The sequence below is a fragment of the Crassostrea angulata genome, chromosome 3, assembly GCF_025612915.1.
Source record: "Crassostrea angulata isolate pt1a10 chromosome 3, ASM2561291v2, whole genome shotgun sequence".
Lineage (NCBI taxonomy): Eukaryota > Metazoa > Mollusca > Bivalvia > Ostreida > Ostreidae > Magallana > Magallana angulata.
In genome coordinates, this window is record NC_069113.1 from 38,934,173 (window position 1) to 38,955,576 (window position 21,404).

Consider the following 21,404-nt stretch of genomic DNA (forward strand, 5'->3'; position numbering starts at 1 on the left):
GTTCGATTTTGTTTTCAATTAATGGAATATACTGAGAATAATTTTCAAAAATCTTCTTCCCAAACACCAATTGGTTAGGCAAGTTGTGAACTTTTGTGGAAGCATCATTAGATAGTACAGATTCAAGTTTGTTCAAATCATGATTCTCGGGGTAGAATGGGGCCACAATGGGAGGGGGTCAATTTTTTTCAAAGGAATACTAGTATGTAGAAGAAAAATCTTTAAACATTTTTTTACCAATTTGCCAGAAAAGTTGTAACTTGTGTAGAAGAATCCTCAGGTAGTATAAATTCAAGTTTGTATGTTCAAATCATGAGCCATGGGGGTAGAGTGGGGCCGCAATGGGGCGGAGGTTAATTTTTACAAAGAAAAAAATTATTCTTTAAAGCCCGAATATTATTAACATGCACGCATCTTGAAATTTGTTGATTCTCAGTTGTTTAGATTGACCCCTGGACAATTCCTATGCCACAAAACGTTTAGTGTAGGTTATTATTTATGTGAACATTTCTAAAAGTTCTTTACTGAAGATGTGATATGACTATGGACTCATCCAGTTACAAAAGGGGCTCAATGTTTAACATACGAATATCTGGAGAAAATTTTGAAAACTTTTTAATACAGGATACTTTATTGGGGTGTTGATTTTAATCAACACTCCTATGCAGTTACTCTGGCAAACCGAAAGTGAAACAGTGTTTGGACATAAGCACAAATCATCACCGCTGACAAGACTTAGTTCTCGGAAATAATCGATAAATTCGCTGTAATGAATTCTGAAGCATTGTTTTTCAAGGAAACTTATTTATTGATACCTTGAAAATAGTCAGATTTTAAATGGTAGGAAACAATTTAGACATTTTTTGTAGTGTATGTATTCGGTGGGGTGAACGATGTGGCCCATGGGCCTCTTGTTTAATTTTATTTTGAGAAACTAAAACTATAGATAAAATAAATATCGTATGTATTATTGATTTGTGTATTTAGAACACTTGCCAACATTTCGATCCGAATGTTAATTTAGACCCCTTTCTCTATTTGCAAATATCCGTTTCTATCCGACTACAAAATTTCAAGCTGAATTTTACACGGATGAGCTGACGAGACTTTCTGATCATTCCGCCATGTTATGAGATGCAACGATGACTGGGAGGTGTGAAAAGTTCTGTATATGACAGTCAGCTGTGAACTTTTTCATCCTCTTTTAGCTCACACTCCATTATCCAATTAAATCGAATCAATAGTTACCAAGATTTAGTTGTAAATCCCTCTTAAAGTCACCATTTTGCACCGAGGATGGGTCTGTCAACACCGACAGAAGGTTGAACACGTCAAGCTGGTCATCTGCCTGCCTCTTGTCTCCTGAATTACAGGTATTTAGGTTTGTGAAAGTTAACGCTTTATTCTCTTTTGATGGCGTTTGCTAGCGATACACAACAACAGTGCACCAAGATAGTTTGTTAAGGAAAGCTCGAACTTTGTGTGGCCGTACTATTTGATATACCACTCAAACATTGACTTATTTTGTTTTTACCGTAGTTAAAAACATACTGCTGTCGGTATGGTTGACTCGCATTACATTGATTCAATCAGTACTGTTCTAAAATTTATAGCATTTTATCCATGTTGTACACTGTTATAGAGACGTCATTTCATTTCACAAATAGGATACAGTTTAACAATTACCAAATAAATGGTACTATACTAAAAGGCATTATTATTTAAATCAGACGTGACAAGTCAAGAGGTGATGTTGCTTAACGTGACATTCTAATTTTATGACAAAATAATTATACATTAATATGCTGAATTGCTCACCACTGAATTTATAACACTGACAGACATATTTGTTATGATTTGATACTGAAGAATAACGTACCATGAAATAGGCATAAAAATAGGAAATATAATAGTGTCCTGATATCAGTGATGAATAGATGTGTAAATGGTAGAGGAAAAAAACAATGGCTGAATAAATTGTTTTATCATAAATATTTCAGTGCCTTTTGCACTAAATGATATTTGTCAGCTAATGCAAGTCCATGATGTACAAGCAAATGTATGATTAGAACAAATACAGTGAGTTCGCAAATGTTAAATTTGGAACCAGCATATCATTCCATTTCCATCAATTGGAGTCCTTATTATTTGGAATGCTGATTAAAGAAATAGGAGTATTGCACTTGATGTAACTTTTAAAAATATGTCTAATGTATCATACATAAATGTTTGTTTAGTACATTGAGCCATTTAGATGTATATATCCTCCAATGACCATAGATGAGCTAAGACAGGTCTAAAGTGTACTTGCAATAGAGATAAAGTCTCTATGAATTGAAACTAAACTTTATAACAATTTTACAGCATAATCCTCCATAAAATTTGTCCCACACTTCATTCCTAATTTAATGAATTGCTTGATATATTTAGTCGATCACCACTGACCAGACTTTTTAATCATATGTTATTATTAATTTTATGTATTATGTTATTTTTAAAATCAGTTGATGCTAAACAGATTTGTCTGTTGACCTGCAATCAATGCACAAATCTTGAATGAGTTCTTAATTCTAACTTTATATATATAGGCCTCAATATAAAGACTGTTGATATGAAACTTACATATTTTATAAAATGATATTTGCTGTGTCATACCTATCATAGATACTTGAATGCTTGCATATTCATATAACAGTGATGTTGAATGCTGGAATCAAGTGATGCACTTCCAAGATTTTTTTTGCTGCAAGAACAGAAATGTTAATATTGCATGTATTAGCCTCAAACTTTTTGATAAATACCTGTCCAGTACATGTAATATTAAAACAAAACATTGAATGTTATCTGAACTTAACAATGATTTCTGTATTATTGAATATATATCAACCCTATTTCAGTGCTGCTAATTAGCCACAGTTACAGCATTTTAAGTCACAAAACATTTCAGAATTTGATCAGTAGGTGTATTATTCAATAAAACATGTTCAAACCTAATGTTCTATAAGATTAATACAGTTACTTCTCTATAAAAGTCAAACTACCGGTATTAAAGGAACTCTGACCAAAGAAGCTTATCTGTATAGATATTATTACTTTGTGTGGTAAAATTGAAGTGTTTTTTTTTCTAGTTCATAAATCAAAGTAAAGAAAGATATACTAGTACATGCATGTTTGTTGACTTTCTTGAAACAAAATGTAGCCTTTTAGGCACCCACTCCCTTAAAAGAAAGTTGAATAAATTTATATACCATGATTTTGCCAGTTGCACTAATTTGCTTGTTTCACTTTGAATGACTTATGCTTGCTTTATTAACATTTTAGGGAATGTTTTTCTGATAGCTATCCAGAGAACAAGAAAAGACAGAAAATTAAAACAAGTCATGGACGAAGAAGAACGGTATTGACTTTTTCCTCTTTTTTTTCCCCCACTACTTCAGTCTTGTACACAAACTTTGTCATTGTCAAATCACAGATGCTTTGTCAACATATGTTGGTGTTTAATGTAGTTTAAACCCTGTGTTTGTATTGAGTTTTCCTCTGCTCAGGTTGTGTATAGTTAGGTGGTAAATTAAGCGTGTTGTTGAATTAAATGCAGTGTGGGAATGGACAATCACTCAAAGGTAACAGTTTAAATCTGTATGATGACTTCACCACCCACAACAAATATAAACTTAAATATAAAAGTAGGTGTTTAGATAAAAATTAAGATTAGGTTTACTGGTGTAGAGAATATCCAATCTGAAGAGATTAGTTCTCTATTGTTATAACTCTTTTATAGATATATTTATTTGCTTATTGTGTATGTACTGTCAACAGTTAAATAACTTTGAGGAGCAATTAATGATACAGCTCATGGTACCTTGTTTCACAGCGGCCATATTTCTACCATAAATACTTCTAAATTGCTCAAGCAATGAATGTCAAAACTGGTCTACCTGAGGGAAAGAAACAAGAAACACGCCTTCTAGATCTTGAAAAGACCATTTAGGAAAAACAATTGAACAGGAATGATTATTGTGCTGTTGGAAATTTTACAGAAATTTCTTTTCATGGTTTGATTTTTCAACACACAGCTCCTTTTCTTGACAGAGAAAACAAGATATGGTCTAGCTGCCAATGTTGTACATAGCCTATGGTGGTGATGTTAACAAGTATTTGTCAGAATATGAGCACCAGGCACAAGTAATTTCCCTTTTTTAGAGATGCCTTATTCATAAATTATGAGGGATGACATCAGTGCATGCATCAGGCCACGTCCCGGATCAATAGACACCAAAATCAATAGCTCATTTCAACATGCTGAGGAGAAAAAGCCAATGAAATTCCCATATTGATTATATATAGTACAGGGTTAATCCATATTGAATAATGAAAGGGGTTGTGTCTGGGCTTACTGCTGTTGTTTTTGGTTGTTTCTGACCTGGAGTGTTGTCGTTTGAATGGATTTTACAGCCAAATTTTTGTAATGATGGTTTACATAGGAATTATGCTGAATTCTTGAGGGGTAGACACTTGTTGAAGCTGTATTGATAACCCTGAGACCCCTATACAACAATGGACTTAACTAGTTTTGTAGAGGACTTGTATCATGGAGGATTTTTATCCGAGAAACAACAAGTGTCCGAGATTTTAAAATTCTCAAACAAAATGGAGACGGACACCATAAAAGCCTACAGAATGTAAGTTGAGGCCAGGAATTGTAGAGTTTTCACTGGTTTCTGTTCTTTGTTTAGGGAGAAAAGTGTTGAAACCTTGCTAGCATATATTATGATGGGGATGATGTCATCAGATGCTGGGACTGAATGAAACGTCCAAGATAAATTATTGTTATTGGTAATTCTGCAACTGCTATAGCAGTTGGGTAATATACTTGTACCAATGTACTTGATTAATATGTTTATGCATTTTAAAAGTTGATTTTATTTTATTTGTAAAATTAAATGTTCTGGTGGAAGTTGGGATCTTAATTATTACAGGTAGAGGTTTATGCTCCTGTCAATGAATACAGTTTTCAGGAATATGCTTGCAAATTGTTAAAAGGAGAAAAAAATATCTGCCATACTAGAGTGTTGTGAATATTGCAATTCATAAGATTAAGTTGTGTATAGTTTCAATTGTCTTTCATACAAGATGAGCATCAGCATCAATATATAGCAACTACACTTTAAGTGAATGATTGATGAAATGTGTCAAGTTAAAAAAATGTATTCTGATTTTGTTATGCTTGCTATAAATACATAATTTTACAAGAGTTTTTGTTGACTGTGTATTGAATTTTTTTTATTTGAGTTGGAAACTTCCCTTATGGAAGTTATTTTAGAAATGATAAGTATGGAAGGTGTGAAGTGGGTTAATACAGTAACATCATTCATATATGCCTGAGTTATATAATTGATTGTGTTCCTTAGTGATTTCTTAATGCTAATGTTGGAAACATACTGAAAGAGACAGAGAAGTTGACAGACTGACAGTCTTGATAATACAGCAATAATAAGTGTGGTGAAAATCAATACCACTTTTATTGATGAAGCTTGCTGTAATGCAGTATTTGCATTGTATTTCCTGGTATTGTTTGGGACTCATAAAATGAATTGTCTAGAGAAATATCAATTGCATAGCATGGTTGATAGCATTTTAAGAAATGAAAATTATTTTAATTTGATACACATTAACAGAAAATAACTCTGCATGCAATTTGGTAGTGGATCAGTTCTGCAGTATAAAACTGCCTCCTGTTACAGGCTGTTGTGCATGTTCGTTGTAATTAAGGAAAGGTATAATTGTGTTTACCTGTTCACCAAAGTCATCAATGGCCAGAATCTGAGCTCTAACACATTCTGATAAGGTTCTAGAAATGTTAGCCACAATATTGATTTATTTACAATGAAGCCATTGCAGCCTCTCTGTCTGTAAATCCCCTGTAATGGGGTTTCCTGTGTGCAAGACTTAAAAAAAAGTTTTTATAAATCCATGGATAGAGTAAGGTGAAGTGATCGGACAGGTCCAGCTTACGACATTGACAGGCTATCATTATCGTCAGTGCCTTATGATGGTTAATGACCAATGCTGTTGTGATGGCCTCCACAAAGATGTGTAATGAGAGGCCGTTTCAATGAAATGACATCAAAGAAAGTGTACCCTTTTGCCAAAGGAAGGGAAAAATTAATTTCAAAGGGGAGAATCTGGCCAAGCATTATGCAATGATGCTATGCTCTGTCTGTGTTTTTGGGGTGAAGTAGTGAACATGAAAGTATGCTGTAATTACAAAAGAGAGATAAACTTGTAGATTTGTTATTTAATTTGATGGAGGGTTGATAGTTGTACATTTTTTTAAAATTCATATGACTTTTTTTCTTGCAGTAAAAAGATAGAAGAAATTGGAAAGATGACCTCCCTATCTCAAGAGGAGATCATCAGTGGCACAAAGACCATTATACAGGGCCTGGACACGCTGAAGAATGAACACCACCAGATTCTCAATGGATTACTCTCCTCCATGAAGACCATCAAGAAGGAAAATGAGGACACCAACTTGATGGAAGAGAAGACAAATCGCCTCAAGAAGTCTCTGGAAACAATAGAACTAGGTCTCAGTGAAGCACAGGTGAGTGCCCTACAATTCCAAACCTGAAATAGTTGTCTATACTCTTGTTAATGATATTTTCATTTCTCTTATTTCCATATATCCTTAAAAAAGAACTCGATTTTTTTTCTTTCTGTTTCATTTAGTCCAGTATCATGATTAAGTTTTCTTTATTTTTTGATGAAAAAATTAAGACCAAACAGTAATTAACTTGCCCAGTTTAGAATTTCTTAAGTAATTTCACAATAAGAGGTCTATCAGGAGTATAAGGTTACTACCACAAGTGATAATTCATGAGAACAAATTGGGAAACATATTTGATGGAATTTTCAAGCAAGTGCTGGAAGGTTTTGTGTGGTTATTTGAGCAGAGGATTCAGACCATTTTAGATGATAAATCATCATTTGCTACTGGGTTTTCTACCTAGTGGCACTAAAATAGATCAATATTGCAATTACATTGGTATGTTTCGGTCTCTTTGTGAACCATATAAGGGTCTTGTGTGTACAAACATCAAACAAATAACTGTAGTCTTGTTGGACTTAAACAGAAATAAATCAATACTTTTACAAGATTTTTGTGTGGGTATGATCTGATTTGGTTAAATATGCAAAGGATTGAATAACATAATGATCTGTTAGCTGTTTTTTTTTGTATGCATCTTCATGTTAAATCTTTATCTTTCACAAGAACATCACTACATTGTAAACAGGCTTAGAAGCAAAGGTGTCCAATTTGTATTTTAAAATCAACCAATTCTTGCAAAGGTCATTTTGATACCAATCCTCCTCAGATTTAGATTATCTCTAATGATGTATAGAAAATAAATAGATGGGCTATATTCCTTATATGTTCTCAGACTGTTAGATTTATGCATAGAAGAGTTAGGTTGCTGATGAAGAGTTAGGTTGCTGATCAGATGAAGAGTTAGGTTGCTGATGAAGAGTTAGGTTGCTGATGAAGATGAAGAGTAAGGTTGCTGATGAAGAGTTAGGTTGAGTTATTATGCTGATGACCTAGGTCTCTTATCAAGCAGACACCAGGACATCCAACAGAAGACGGAGCTGCTCGGAGCGTTGAGCAACAATCGGATTGAAAGTCACCACAGCAGGAGACTGCTTAAGATCTACTGTTATCTACAATCATTTGTCAATTCAGTTTGAAGAGATTTACTTGTCAGATGCTGATATTTTATAAATAGTGCATAACAGAAAAAAAACTCTGAACTTGATAAATGGCAATGTAAATTTCCTGTTAAGACAATTGATGACTACCTGGTACTTGACATTGTATTTCCCATGTCAAGAGAAGTACTACACCAATATCAGTTGATTGTTAGGGCAAAGTAGAATTCAATAGGGAAGATTTTCCATTCTAACAAGTTTTTTTGTCCTTTTGTTCATGTTTATTTTGCAACTTTTTCTGTGAGTTGTATTCATTTTGCAATTGAGTAGGGATAATCTCATTAAACATTCAGAACTGCTGTCCCACACAATTTCTGTTCTATCAGTTGATGCTGCAATCAAAAGCGGGGACATGTCTTTCAAGGCTATCCCTGTGCAGAGTTACATGGGCTTGCTGCCTTGTTGCTTTGTTTGATGTTCACTGCTGACAGGGATCTGTGTTGAGCTCCATATCTTTGTGTAGGCTGTACAGGGTTATGACATTTCACTCACTACCTCAGCATCTGAAATGATCAAGTGTTTCTGATTAAGTTTGATGGATGTAGCAGTTTTATTTGATGTGCAAACTGAAAACAACAAATTAAAGTTATCTCCCTTTGACTGAAGGGATTTTGTTTGGTGTTTCATTTTGTTTGACATTATTATATGTCATTATTTTGAAGACAATAGACTCTATCACCCTTGAGACCATTTTCTCAAATTCTTAAATAAATGAAACTTAATATTTACCTATGAAGAATTCTGTGTGTAATCTGTAATGAAATTATACACTGTACTTGAAAATATATAATATTCATTTATTCAGGTCATGATGGCATTAGCAAATCATCTTCAACACGTGGAAGCAGAAAAACAAAAATTACGAGCACAAGTGAGACGTCTATGTCAAGAAAACGCCTGGCTACGAGATGAACTAGCCAACACACAACAGAAACTACAAGGAAGTGAACAAAGGGTAGCCACGCTAGAGGAGGAACAAAAACACCTGACGTTTATGAATGAGATGAGAAAATACGATTCCACAGATCCCAATCAGCAGTCACAGGTTTCAGTCAGTCACTATAGTATATTTAGCCTACATATAGTTTAGCCTTTTATATCAGATTGTGTGGAAAATCAATTAAACAGATGATTTTATTATGAAACCTGTATCTAGGATGATAAGTTTGGTAACCTGCTGATTCTGACAATAAGTTTTATATCTTTTTCCAGCTTGAATTGAAAATTTGATTGAATGATTTAATTCTAATTATTTGATTTCATCACAAAAATTCAGTGATGGAGTGAAAAACATGTTTAGGTGTAGTTTGATTACTATAATCATTTCCTCGTAGTGTGAGTAAAATAAAATGATAAAATGAAATGTAATTTTGCAGACCTCAGAGGGAGAAAAAGAAAGCGACCAATCTACACAGTCCTTGGATCTCGGCTTTCCAGATGACGATGATGAACCTCCACAGCAAGAAGGTGAGACTAATTACCCGCTCTATCCCCAGTAGAAGATTGATGACATCAATTAATACATCATTTAATGTTATTAACCTTATTACCTCTTTAAATGCTGTTGCAAACCATGTTAATAATACGAAGGGAATTGTTGACGTTTTATGTAGATATGAAACTTAGTAATGAGACTGATCTTGACAAGATCGTACAGAGGTACCGAGTAGCCAATGACCCAGATATATATCTGGGCGGTGAAGGTGAGGCCGAAAATGAAACCCAGTTCCTTCTTTCACTATTAGCGTATCTTGTACAACCTGTCTTTTACCCAATCCGTCAAACAATGACATCAAAACTTCATTACTTTACAATGTACTAGACTTGTGATCATTTTTAAGGATTAAAAAATTTAATCGGTGTTATTAAATAGTTGATTATCATGCGGGTTTTTAAAACATTGTGTTTCCTTATGGTCACTCTGTCCTTTTACACAACAATATCATAGTATTCTGATGTTTAGAGAAGGTAAGTTTTCCTATGTATGACACCCACACCTTCCACTGACTACATTCCCACACATACACAGTCATACTGTAAATGCAAAGCAATAAATGGAAATAGTCGCTCAATTTTTTTATGATTAAGCTTTTCATCTGGTGTGTATTTTGTGTACATGCTGGGGTTCACCTGTATGTTCGTATTTCAGCCCTGTCCCCCTCACAACCCAGTGCCATGGCTCAGGCTGCCAGTGGAGGGTATGAAATTCCTGCGCGCCTACGCACGCTCCATAACCTAGTCATCCAATACGCCTCTCAGGGCCGCTACGAAGTGGCGGTACCGCTTTGTAAGCAGGCCTTAGAGGATCTAGAAAAAACCAGTGGCCATGACCATCCGGATGTTGCCACCATGTTAAATATTCTAGCTCTTGTATACAGGTTAGTGTCTTGATCTCTCATCATTGCTGCATCTCCAGGCATTGCCTTACTTCTGCATTTCTTCAATATTTTATATCATACATAATTTTTTGTCCATGGAAGTAGAATAAATACCATATAGCATGACAATATGAATTACATACTTTTTAAACGAATTTTTGAGAGATTGTTAATTGTAATCTGTTTTAATATATGTTTAATAGAAAGCCATAATGGGTAAAAGAGATATGTAGCAATAAATAGCCTAGCATGAATTATGCATGATATTGAACCTTTTAAACTCTTTTTTTTAATTTTCACACATTTATGTTTAGAAATAAAATTGTCGGTTTGTATATCATAAAATTGAAAATTTAATGACATGAATATTTTATATTTTGAAATTCACCATGAAATTGATTGTTAAGCATCTTTGCGAAATATACCTGTATATAATGATGCATATATTCAGGTTATTTCTGTAAAGGAAGAGTATGTAGATGTTTAGCATTCTTTTTGCAGAGACCAGGGCAAATTTAAAGAGGCTGGTAATCTACTACAAGATGCTTTAAAAATTAGAGAAAAAACTCTGGGTTCTGATCATCCAGCAGTGAGTGTTCAATCAGGCATGGCTGTGGTCACACATGACAGAATATCATTTCTCAAACTGTGGCATGACTCCCCTGGATTTCTAAAAAAAAATCTTTAAAATTGTTTAAAATTGACATCAATGATATTTTTGTAATAAATATCATATTAATAATATGATGACAAGGAAGAGTCTATGTTGGATTTGAGCTTCTGTTATATCTGACTGCAGCGTTAGCTTGATAATGTGAAGGAAATTCCAGAGAGCTGGAACTTTCTTTGCATCAAAGATTTAAGAGTCTTGACTCGTAGGTTTAATGAAAAGTCATGCCATTTCAGAGACCAAGGCAAATATAAGGAGGCGGCCAATTTACTGAATGATGCTCTTGGCATCAGAGAGAAAACGCTTGGCCTCGATCACCCGGCCGTGAGTTCAATAATGCATGAAAATCCTTCATAATCAGTGTTGTGTTTATTCAGTCACATACCGCATCTTTTATTTTGGAGTTTGGTCTTCTAAATAGTTAAAGTTTGCATGTAAAATCAGTAATACAGAATAACTAAATTTGTTTTGGGTTCTTTTTAAAGTTACTGATAAGGTTTAGGATCTATATAATTTCTGTATTTTTAAAACTCTTGGCGAAATGTGGCTCATTTCTGTTTAAGTGTGTATCATAACAACCATGTCTAAACAGTTATTGGTTATCTGATATAGAATATGCTCTAAGGTTATATTATCCTATTAAAAAGATTTTAAATAAAGCAGATTTTCCTCCTCGATAATGAGAAAAAAATATCGATATACATGTATATATATAATTTAAGCTATTAAATCAAAACTTGAAGAATTGATGATAGCACATGTACATAATGATATCAAATGACAATATAATATATAGGGTAAAGTAAGTTCATATGAATATGTAGCCTTAGGCTGCATGGCTTTTCACCACTGTTATATGTTTTACACCCAACAAACCAGAGCTGCATGAATTTTTCTTTTATTATTTTTTTTTATTATATAGATTTTGCTGTTATAATTGGACGTTATTTTTTTCATGTCCCTGTATTTTCAATGATGATATTTCATTTAGTGTTTTTGAAACTATTAATGGATTTTTGGAACTCTTCAGTGTCCAGTACACAGCTATGACAGTGGAGACATTTTTTAAAAGAAAATTTTTTTTTTTTTTATTTGACTTTAGTTTGTAAACCTTGTTCGATAATTTTATAATGTTGATTAGGAGATAACTACATGTAACAATACAATCACTGAATTTGAAGTCTGTGAATTAGATACTCAAGAATATTTTATATAACATGCTGTTTATAAATTGCCTTGAACATGTTCAATCAAGATGGAATTAACTCAATAATCAGGAATGCTTAAAAAATGAACTTTATTAAAATGACAGGACATTTACTGTTTTAAGCTTTAGTTTGTTGAGATATACGTTCAAATGTATGGCATATCCCTGTTTTGTAGGTTGCTGCCACCTTGAATAATTTAGCTGTTCTATATGGAAAGAGAGGAAAATATAAAGAAGCAGAACCTCTATGTAAAAGAGCATTAGAAATAAGAGAAAAGGTAAGGAAAGGAAATGCTTTACTACTTGTATAGATTTGTAATATGCAGAGTTTATAAAAGAAATTCCCAAGAAAAATGAAATTTAGAAGCATTTTATTAAACAGCAAATTTTGAACATTGTATTTCTAAGACGTAAATCCATAAGAATTTGTTAAAGTTTGTGAAATACTCCACTCCGCCACTTTCGTACATATTGGTATATGGAATTGTGTACTCTTCTGTTTCAGGTTTTAGGAAAAGATCATCCAGATGTTGCAAAGCAATTAAATAATCTAGCCTTACTTTGTCAAAATCAAGGAAAATATGAAGAGGTAAGTTTGATGGCTTTTCAATATTCAATAAAAGATATCCAAGGAAAAAAGTACAATCATGTTTTAAATTTTTTCTATTTCTGTATTTTAATTTTGAAATAAGATGCAAAGAAATTGATAATTTTCAACATTTTGTCATAGCTGCCCATTTACGAGTAATCATAAAACTTTTGAATTTATTTTAACATTACAATTTTCATGCAATTGTTTTGAAAACTTTGACATGCTGTCCAGGTTGAGCAATATTATCAGCGAGCTCTTGATATATATGAAACCAAATTGGGACCAGATGACCCCAATGTTGCTAAAACTAAGAACAACTTGGTAAGACTGGTCCACCAAACACTGAACTCTGGGTTGTTTATCATTTGGTTCCCCTCTGTGGTTTGAACTTGTGTCTGATGAATGAAATCATGGGAGTTTGTACAATTTTAGTTAGTTGTGCATGCTATATTTAGTTTTCCATTTTAGTGCAATTTCCTTCTTGCAGCCACGTACTTGTATTTTAATGGCTGATTTTTTTTTTTCTCCAGATTTTTGCTGCTTTGAGCAAGCAATTCTCATGATTTCTAGATACTTTTCTAATTTATGAAATTCACATTGGTGTTATTAGATTTGACCAATTCCCAAATTTTAAGTTTACCCTTGAATGTCTTATATTACCCTCAGAATTCTTGAACAAACCACAGACATATTTTTTTTTCTTTCATATATTTTTTTGATTTTGCATGCCTCATTTTGATCGGTGTTGTGATCCATTGCTTTTGCAGGTGGAACATTATTATAGAAGAGCTTTAGATATATACCTCAAAATGTTAGGTACAGATGACCCTAATGTTTCCAAAACAAAAAATAATCTGGTAAGAATTTGTGAAATACAATTGTTACTGAGTGTAGAATACTCCGAGTATTGAAGTCATGTAGTAGTCTACTTCATAATCTCTGTGTTCAAATATCAGACAATATACCTCTTAGATGGTAGTTATAAAGCAATATATCATTAACTATACTGAATGCCATATAAATTTGATACATACATATATTGCATGTAGATTCTGCATGCTGTTTTCCCTGCATTAGTATAGAGATTTCGTTTTCAAGCATGGTATCTGTTAGATAATGTTCATTCTTTTATAGAGGAAAATAAAGCTTCTTGTACGGTAACTGAAATGCCCAATAATTGCATTTCCTTCTAATCTAGATGATACCTTTATGGTTAACATAATGTGCTTTCATCGCAAATCCAAACAATTTTTCAGTCTCAAAACACATTAGTTTATATATTCCATCTTTTCTGCTCATCTTACAAGTACATGTACTACTTAAAAAGTACATGTACTACTGAATAATATTGTAAAAAATTTTGAATTTTCAACCTATTTAATATTTTAGTTCATTGTTTGATTTCTTTTATGGATGAAGAATTGATTTTATGAAAAGGAGATATTTTTTATTTTTCGAAATGACTTGTACCAGGAATTGAATTAATTTCCCCTGAATTTTTTATAGGCATCAGCATATCTCAAACAAGGAAAATATAAGCAAGCAGAAAGCCTCTATAAGGATGTCTTAACAAGAGCTCATGAAAAGGAATTTGGAAAAGTAGATGGTAAGTTTTTTGTCAAAATTAATTGTGTTCAATAGTGTAAAAGTAGAACTATGAATTGGGATAAAAATGTTGATGAGGAGATGAATATAGTCTGTTTTACAAATGATGATGCTGTTTTAGGTGACAATAAACCTATATGGATGCAAGCTGAAGAACGGGAGGAGAATAAAGTAAGTTTGCTGTTCAGCTGATTAAACATGACTATACACGTTACTGACAAACTTTTGTTTGAGTATGTTATTGATTTAAAAGTTCCAAACCTATGTTAACCAGAAATTTTCTTTCAGGGGAAAAGTAAGGAAGGATCTCCAATGCCAGAGTATGGTGGCTGGCATAAAGCTGCCAAAGTGGATAGGTAATGGTTGAAAAAAAAAATCACAAAAAAACAAACAAAAACAAAGTTAACAAACAAAAACTGAAGAAGAAAAAAATCCCATTTCAACACTAGCAAAAGTCCTCCAGTGTTATAAATGTTAAATACAAACCCCATTGCTACATCCCTCTCGAAGTTTCAATTTTCATGCTTTGTAAATACATGTAAATTTTGAAAGATATATAAATTGCAAATATAAAAAGTTTTATTAAGCTGGTTTTGCACAACTTTTAATTTAGTTCATGGCATGGTTCTGTATATTTCAGCCCCACTGTTACGACCACGCTGAAGAACCTGGGAGCTCTGTACAGAAGACAGGGAAAGTATGAAGCAGCAGAGATGTTGGAGGAATGTGCAATGAGATCCAAAAAGAGTGTGAGTTAACTTTGATCTTCTTTGTACACCTTCTTATATCCTTAGTATTTAGTTTGCTGCACTAGAGGAGTGATATGGAGTCACAGGGTTTTTATGGTAAAGTTCACTGTTGTGATGAATTTATATCAGTATCAACATCTCTGCATGAAGATTACCTGAAATATATATATCTTTGATATGATGTATCTCGTGTTACATTAGCCGAGTCTGTATATGTACTGCATTGAAGGGATTATTTATCTGGTAGGCCTGTAGATGCTGTCACCCCAAACTCTTACAAGGCAAGGCTAACATACAGTTCTCCCATACAAAGTTGATTTTTTAATTTGATTCTTTACTGAAACGTTTTAATTTAAATGTTATTGTTATTGATTTGTATTTCAATCTGCTGGCTGCAGCATTAAGTTTCTTTTTTCTTTTCTTTTAATATTCTGTAATAATTTGGACCATTCCTAGGTACAGACAATGATTGTATGTTAACATTTTAGTAAGAGTACAATTCTTTGTGTATGGATTTTTCTATTAACCTAGGAAGTGTCCCTAGAAATTATTTCTTTTGCGGATGGCTTCAGCATCTTAGACTAATGATTTGAATTTTTATAAACCATTGATTGAGGTATCAGGAGAGGGGGTAAGGAAATGGGGAGGGTAATGTGGATGCTCTAAGTCCAGGGGCTTGATCTGATTTTGGTTTTCTGCTAGGCCCTGGATGTGGTCAAACAGACCCAGGTCTTGGGTCCTGACTATTCTAAAGACCACTTACCCCCCAACAATCAGGGGAGGCGCCGGTCAGCCAGTAAAGATCGGGGGCTCAGGAACTCCATGGAAAATGTGTCGTCATATAACGGTGACACGGAAGACGTAAGTATATATAGGGCTAGTGGGGCCCTATAAGGGGGTGAGTAAAGCACAGGTGTCACAAAAAAGTGTTCCAAATAATCAAGGTTTGCCCACTCAGTACATCCTAACTCAGCCTCACTTTAACTGCCCTGCACCAAACTTACTAAAAGAATGCGAATACATGTACCTTAACTCTCTCTTCTCTCGTCTCTTACTGATATTGGCAGGGAAGAGGTAATGGTCGCGGGCATTGCCATGTCATCTATCATTGGGTCATTGGTCATTAATGTTGGAGACAATTGCTTTGATTAATTGGAACATTTTAGAAGAGAGGGATTAAAATCCATTCATTGATAGTGCACTGCTAACATTCTGTCACAGAAATCAAACCTTTCCTGCTCTTGCACTGTTAACAGTGTCGATCTCTTTAACATTTTTTCATTGCATGCATGTTGTCTGTAATATTGGAAAGGTTTTAGACTAGCGTAGTTGTAGAAAGTTTTCAAAGTGTGGGTACTAGCTTTCCTTTGTAGTATTTAGTAGAGTAAAGTAAATCATTTATACGGTAATTGAAATACATGGTTGTTCATTTACATTACTTATCAAAATTTTGCATGGTTTTAGTTAATATTATTTATAATTCTGCTTTTTGAGGGTGAGGGTTGGTGTCAATGAATGGAGTTAAACCTTTCTTATGTTGTACTGTGCTTTACATGTGCAGGAAGAAAATATAACCCTCAGTTTCAGATTAACCCTTCAGTAGCACTTAAGACCAAAAACTAATCAAAAACACTTTGATGTTTGTATCAAACCGAGAAGCAAATTCTTAACAATAAATTTATAATAAGTCCTTCAAAAAGTAATATCTGCACTAGAGGAAAGTTTGCTTTGAGATTTTCTGAACACTGAGGCATATGTGCTGGGCATTAACCCCTCCTCTGTAAATCACTAAGGGTAAATTAAAGAGAAGTGGGTCCTTCACCAAACTGCGAGCCTCCATACGACGGTCCAGTGCTAAGCTGGTGCAGAAACTAAAGGGAAAGGCCCCGGGCGAGGATTCTGGCAGGTAAGAACCCGTTTTGTACAGTGGTCAGACACTAGACACATGTTTTTTTATCTTCCATATTTATTTTTTTTTGCGAATTAGTATCTTTGATTTTTTGTGTAAGAGGACCCGTGAGAACTTGAGACATCTGATTGCTTAGCCTTGCCTTGTGCTGGTAGTGGGGCGCTTCTGATTCGTTATTTTTTGTTTCTTGCCCAGCATTTGGAGTTTATCAGGTTACCTGGATACTCCCATTCCCCGTTACTGGGACGAATCTAGCGGCCCCTCCTACTCTAGATCTGGGTTTGTGTTTTCATCTCCTGCCACAATAGCTCTTATACTACTGCTTTAGACACTCTGCTTTTGTATTAAATTCTCTTAACCCGATATTTCTTTACTTGTATAATTGAATGATTTGTAACAATACTACAGTCTGGATATTTGCTAGCAGTTTGTATTGTGGTAAACAGGTAATATATTAATGATAATTTTTTTAAAAATATTATAATCATACCACACTCTTAATCCTTCTGACCCACACTTCAGCAGCAGTAATAGAGCAGCTAGAGTCGTTGTTTTTCCTTCCAGCTTTCATTTTTTTTTTTTAACAAAGAATTTACTTTTCAGCTTTATGACAAGTAGCTGTCACTTGCTTCAAAGAGTGATAATTAAGGGGTTGATAGCATTAATGTTTTTGTTTTTTGTTCTTCCTCTTTTTATGATTGTGAATATTAAAAGAATTTTATAAAAAGTAAAACAGTTTTTGACAGAGTGTGGTAGAGAATGCCAGTAAATGGTGATGGACTTTTGTTTTAGCCATGTAAGAAATTCAGATTACATGTACCCTATATATATAAGTACATGTTTGGTTCTTGACATGTATTGTTTGCATTACAAAGATGGTTGTTGGTAGAAATTTCAAGAGATGTCCTTAATGATCACTGTGAACTTTAAATTTGTACATACAGTATGGGATATACATGGTAGACATTGCATGTGTTAAATGAAGGTTTTCAGGTTCCTTTTTACTAAAGTATCTTTTTTCAGCTCTTTGGTAAAGGGTGGTACATGTACACGTGTATGTGGTTTTTTGAAAACATTTTGAAATACATTTTCTTTGACAAGCAATTATATTTTTTCGTATCTAATTTACAGTATGAAAAGGGCAAGCTCCATGTCAGTTCTCAACACAAGCAGTAATCAACCAGATAAACTAAGTGTAAGTTTGTAATGAAAGTATTTAGATCATTCCAAGGTATCTGACCCTCCAACTAAAGTTTTAGTGTGGAGTTTAAACTCATGGTTGAATTCTAGACTGCTTCTATGAGGTTTACAGCTTCATTTCCACAGAAGATTTTGATCATCATTAGATTTATTGCATAAATCATTGAATACTTCAAGTTTGATTTTAGCAATTTAGCTATTGGTGGCATAATGCAGGACCCTTTGCTACCATTTATCTAGATGCTATAGATTTAAATTTGGTGTCTTTTTTTCACAGGAAAGCAGAAGGTCATATGGGGATTTAAGTAGACAGGGCAGGACGGCCAGTTCCGACCAGTTAATCAACCGACCGTTCTGATGCCGGCTTGATGTGCAATCACATGGGCTGATAACCATCATCATTCCTGACACTTGTGATAGGGTTCCGAGTCAGCCCCACCCCCTCCACTTCATTCTGTCATCACCCCCGGGGCTCTGTACTTATTTCATCATGTGTGATTCTGAGAGAATTTGTGGCTTAGTCACAGTGTTCATTGCTTCAATTATTGTAAAAGTCAAATATGACACGATATTCTGTGTCGGATGTTATAAAGGCCATTTAATGATGATGTACTTTTTTTGGATAGGGATAAAATCATTGTTATTGCATGTTATTTATTAAGATGATTTTTTTTTTATCTTTGGGCTTTTAAGCTACCAATAATCACTGTAAATGCCCATAATAATTTGGTGTTCATGGTATGTAAATGTCAAAGACTGATGAACAGCTCCTTGAGACTATATTATATATGTAACACTGTTGTTGTCAATTTTGATGCATGTAGTTGAGTATTTCATAGATATCATAAACATAATTGTTTTCTTGAAGAGTAGCAAAGCCTGATGTTAAAAGGGTGTTTTTAACTCCAAGAAAAACTGAGCATTATTTAACTGTGCAATGCACAGACTTGATTATTGATGGATGGTTTAGGTGGCTGGTTTAGATTGATTACAAGTCTTAGGTATGCTTCTATATTTGCTTTGTATTCTGGAAAAGGTTTACAAAATATTTTTCTTTATTCAACTTTCATTGTTATTGAAAAACTGTTGAATCATTGTTTTTCCTTGTATAGAACGGATAGGTTAGCTCTTATGAGGAACACAGTGCTTATTGGTGAAGCTTGGACATGTGGTCATGAGTAATTCCATCTGTGTCCCTCACATACTGTTTAACCCCATCACAGAAGTTAGCATTTTTGCATCAGCATTGTGCAACCCTTTTACAACTATGTATTTTGGGTTGTTTTCTTTCTCTCAACTTATTTGGACAGTGAATATTACCCAGATGTTCAGAAGACACACAGCTTTAAGATTTGTTCTGCATACTCTCCAATTCTCACACTTGTCAGTTCTGAGAAATCCACACTTTGGTGTATTACAGATATTTGAGTTTGCCAAACAGTTTGTGTTCAGACTTTTCTCTTCTTTGTTGAATAGATTTTAATACTCACAGTAAGATCTCTCATTGCTGCTCCAAGCCTGGGTCAACGTGATTTGTTATTAATTTGTTTCTTCCACAGAGTCGCTCACCAAAACAGAATGGTGTTTGACTTGTCCTTCTTTGTGCCACCTTTCTGCAGTCACATGCAGGAAGCAAGAATTCAGAAGTGTAGAAAGTCTGATATGTGTTTGTTAATTGTATAGTACCATATGTAAAGTGGCAGTGAGCAACATTGGGTACAAGTTTACAAGGAGTGTGTTATGTTCAGTAATAGAAGGGTTGGGTTATAACAGCGGACTTATGATACAGGTGCTTGCCTTATGGGAATCAGGATGTCATTTTCTTATCATCGGTTCAGTTTTTTTGAATTTTATTTTTTATTTTCAAAGTGCTGTCTTATTTGTATGGAAAATGTGCTATATTTGCTTATGTGATAATTTTCTTGAACAAATTGAATTTTTTGTTATAGTAGAATATTTGTTATCTTAGGCATACTAGTTTAAGGGTAAATGTTTGTGTGATGGAAAATTGGGATCTTGCAGTGCTCAGGGCTTTGGTCATGTCGTAGTTCAAATGCTTGCCACTCGTATCACCGACAGAATGTATAGGAACACCATGATTTTTTCTCTCTCTAATATCCCCACATGTTGAATGCAAGACTTAGGAAGAAAACCATTCTTGAATTTCCACATGTATACAATTTCCCTCTTGATAGTCATGTTACAGATGTGATACAATTGTGTGAGGAATTCGCTGAGTGTCCCTGGTGTAATGTTGATATATATACATGTATATAAAACACATTCCTGACCAGTCACTGGTGTGAAGGGTAATAGGAGACACATGTTAGTGAAGACTGAAGTTGTGATTTTATTTTCATCTCATACAAAGTAAAGAAGTTGATATTACCTTGGTTTGCATTTTACGTGTAGATATTATGCCTAGGTTATAAGACAATTACATGTAGACCCGCAGTAGGTTCTTTAATGATATGAAATTTTCTAAGACTTTCAAATAATTAGTATGAAAAAAATAATAGAAGGAGCTGCAACCAGTTTGAAATGTTGCTATTTTAACAGATAATAATGTAGAGGTAATGATAAAATACTAATACATGTATCATGTACTTGGATATCCAGTCGTGTAGCCATGCCTACTGGAACCAGAGGGTCTCCTGTTGTGATATCATATTTTTTTCTTGCAAGACTGTGTGTTTATTGTTGCTGTAATTTGTTGCCAATGTACTGATTATAAAGCTAATGTATGCAATATAATATTTGTACAATAAATTAATGAAATCTGAATTCTTTCTGTCATGGCACTTTATATAGACATTTAATTTATTAAATTTGAAGAAATTAATATGTTTTTGTCTTGCATGCATGTGGATATTCATTGAAAATCTTGAGAGAGAAATTGATTATGAGTTTGTGATTATTTAATACTGCATTTATGGGAACTTTTGTCCTTGGAAAAAAGGGGGGTTGCCAACCGGGAGTTACCGTATAACGGGTAATTTTTACTGCTGTAATTTTTTACGAATTTGTCATAAAATAGGGTGATTTGAATTTTTACGCGTAATTTTTTTACGAATTGGACATGTCCGTAAAAATTAAAATCATCTGTGGTAAAATGGGGAAATTTCACCGTGACTTTGTTACAGTTGACACATACATATAGTTTATACAAATCAGAAAATCGTTTTTCTGTTAACGATTCCTTATATTTATAGCTAGGGATGTCAAATTGGTCAATTTTTAGTACTCGGTTACTCGGACGTTTTTCCGATCGAGTACCCAGGTACTCAGTAAGAAAGAAAATAAATATGAACAAGTACATTGATAACT

General features: G+C 33.9%; 1 protein-coding gene across 11 annotated transcripts; it reads left to right on the forward strand.

Annotated features, from left to right (window-relative positions):
• The first annotated feature begins 1,091 nt into the window (after positions 1–1,091).
• LOC128175512 (kinesin light chain-like) lies at positions 1,092–20,919 on the forward strand. Of its 11 annotated transcripts, none has more exons than XM_052841192.1 (19): positions 1,092–1,373; positions 3,322–3,397; positions 6,361–6,604; positions 8,573–8,818; positions 9,144–9,234; positions 9,917–10,145; positions 11,052–11,139; positions 12,199–12,300; positions 12,528–12,611; positions 13,382–13,471; positions 14,121–14,220; positions 14,341–14,390; positions 14,508–14,575; positions 14,860–14,968; positions 15,671–15,829; positions 16,762–16,874; positions 17,073–17,156; positions 18,009–18,072; positions 18,355–20,919. In XM_052841192.1, exons 2-19 carry the CDS (start codon positions 3,381–3,383, stop codon positions 18,433–18,435), a joined length of 2,019 nt encoding a protein of 672 aa, XP_052697152.1. In that variant the 5' UTR covers positions 1,092–1,373; positions 3,322–3,380; the 3' UTR covers positions 18,436–20,919. The 11 variants fall into 11 exon arrangements, with proteins under 11 accessions (XP_052697152.1, XP_052697153.1, XP_052697154.1 ...); XM_052841193.1 differs by having other exon boundaries at positions 3,340–3,397; XM_052841194.1 differs by lacking the exon at positions 3,322–3,397.
• Positions 20,920–21,404: the final 485 nt, after the last annotated feature.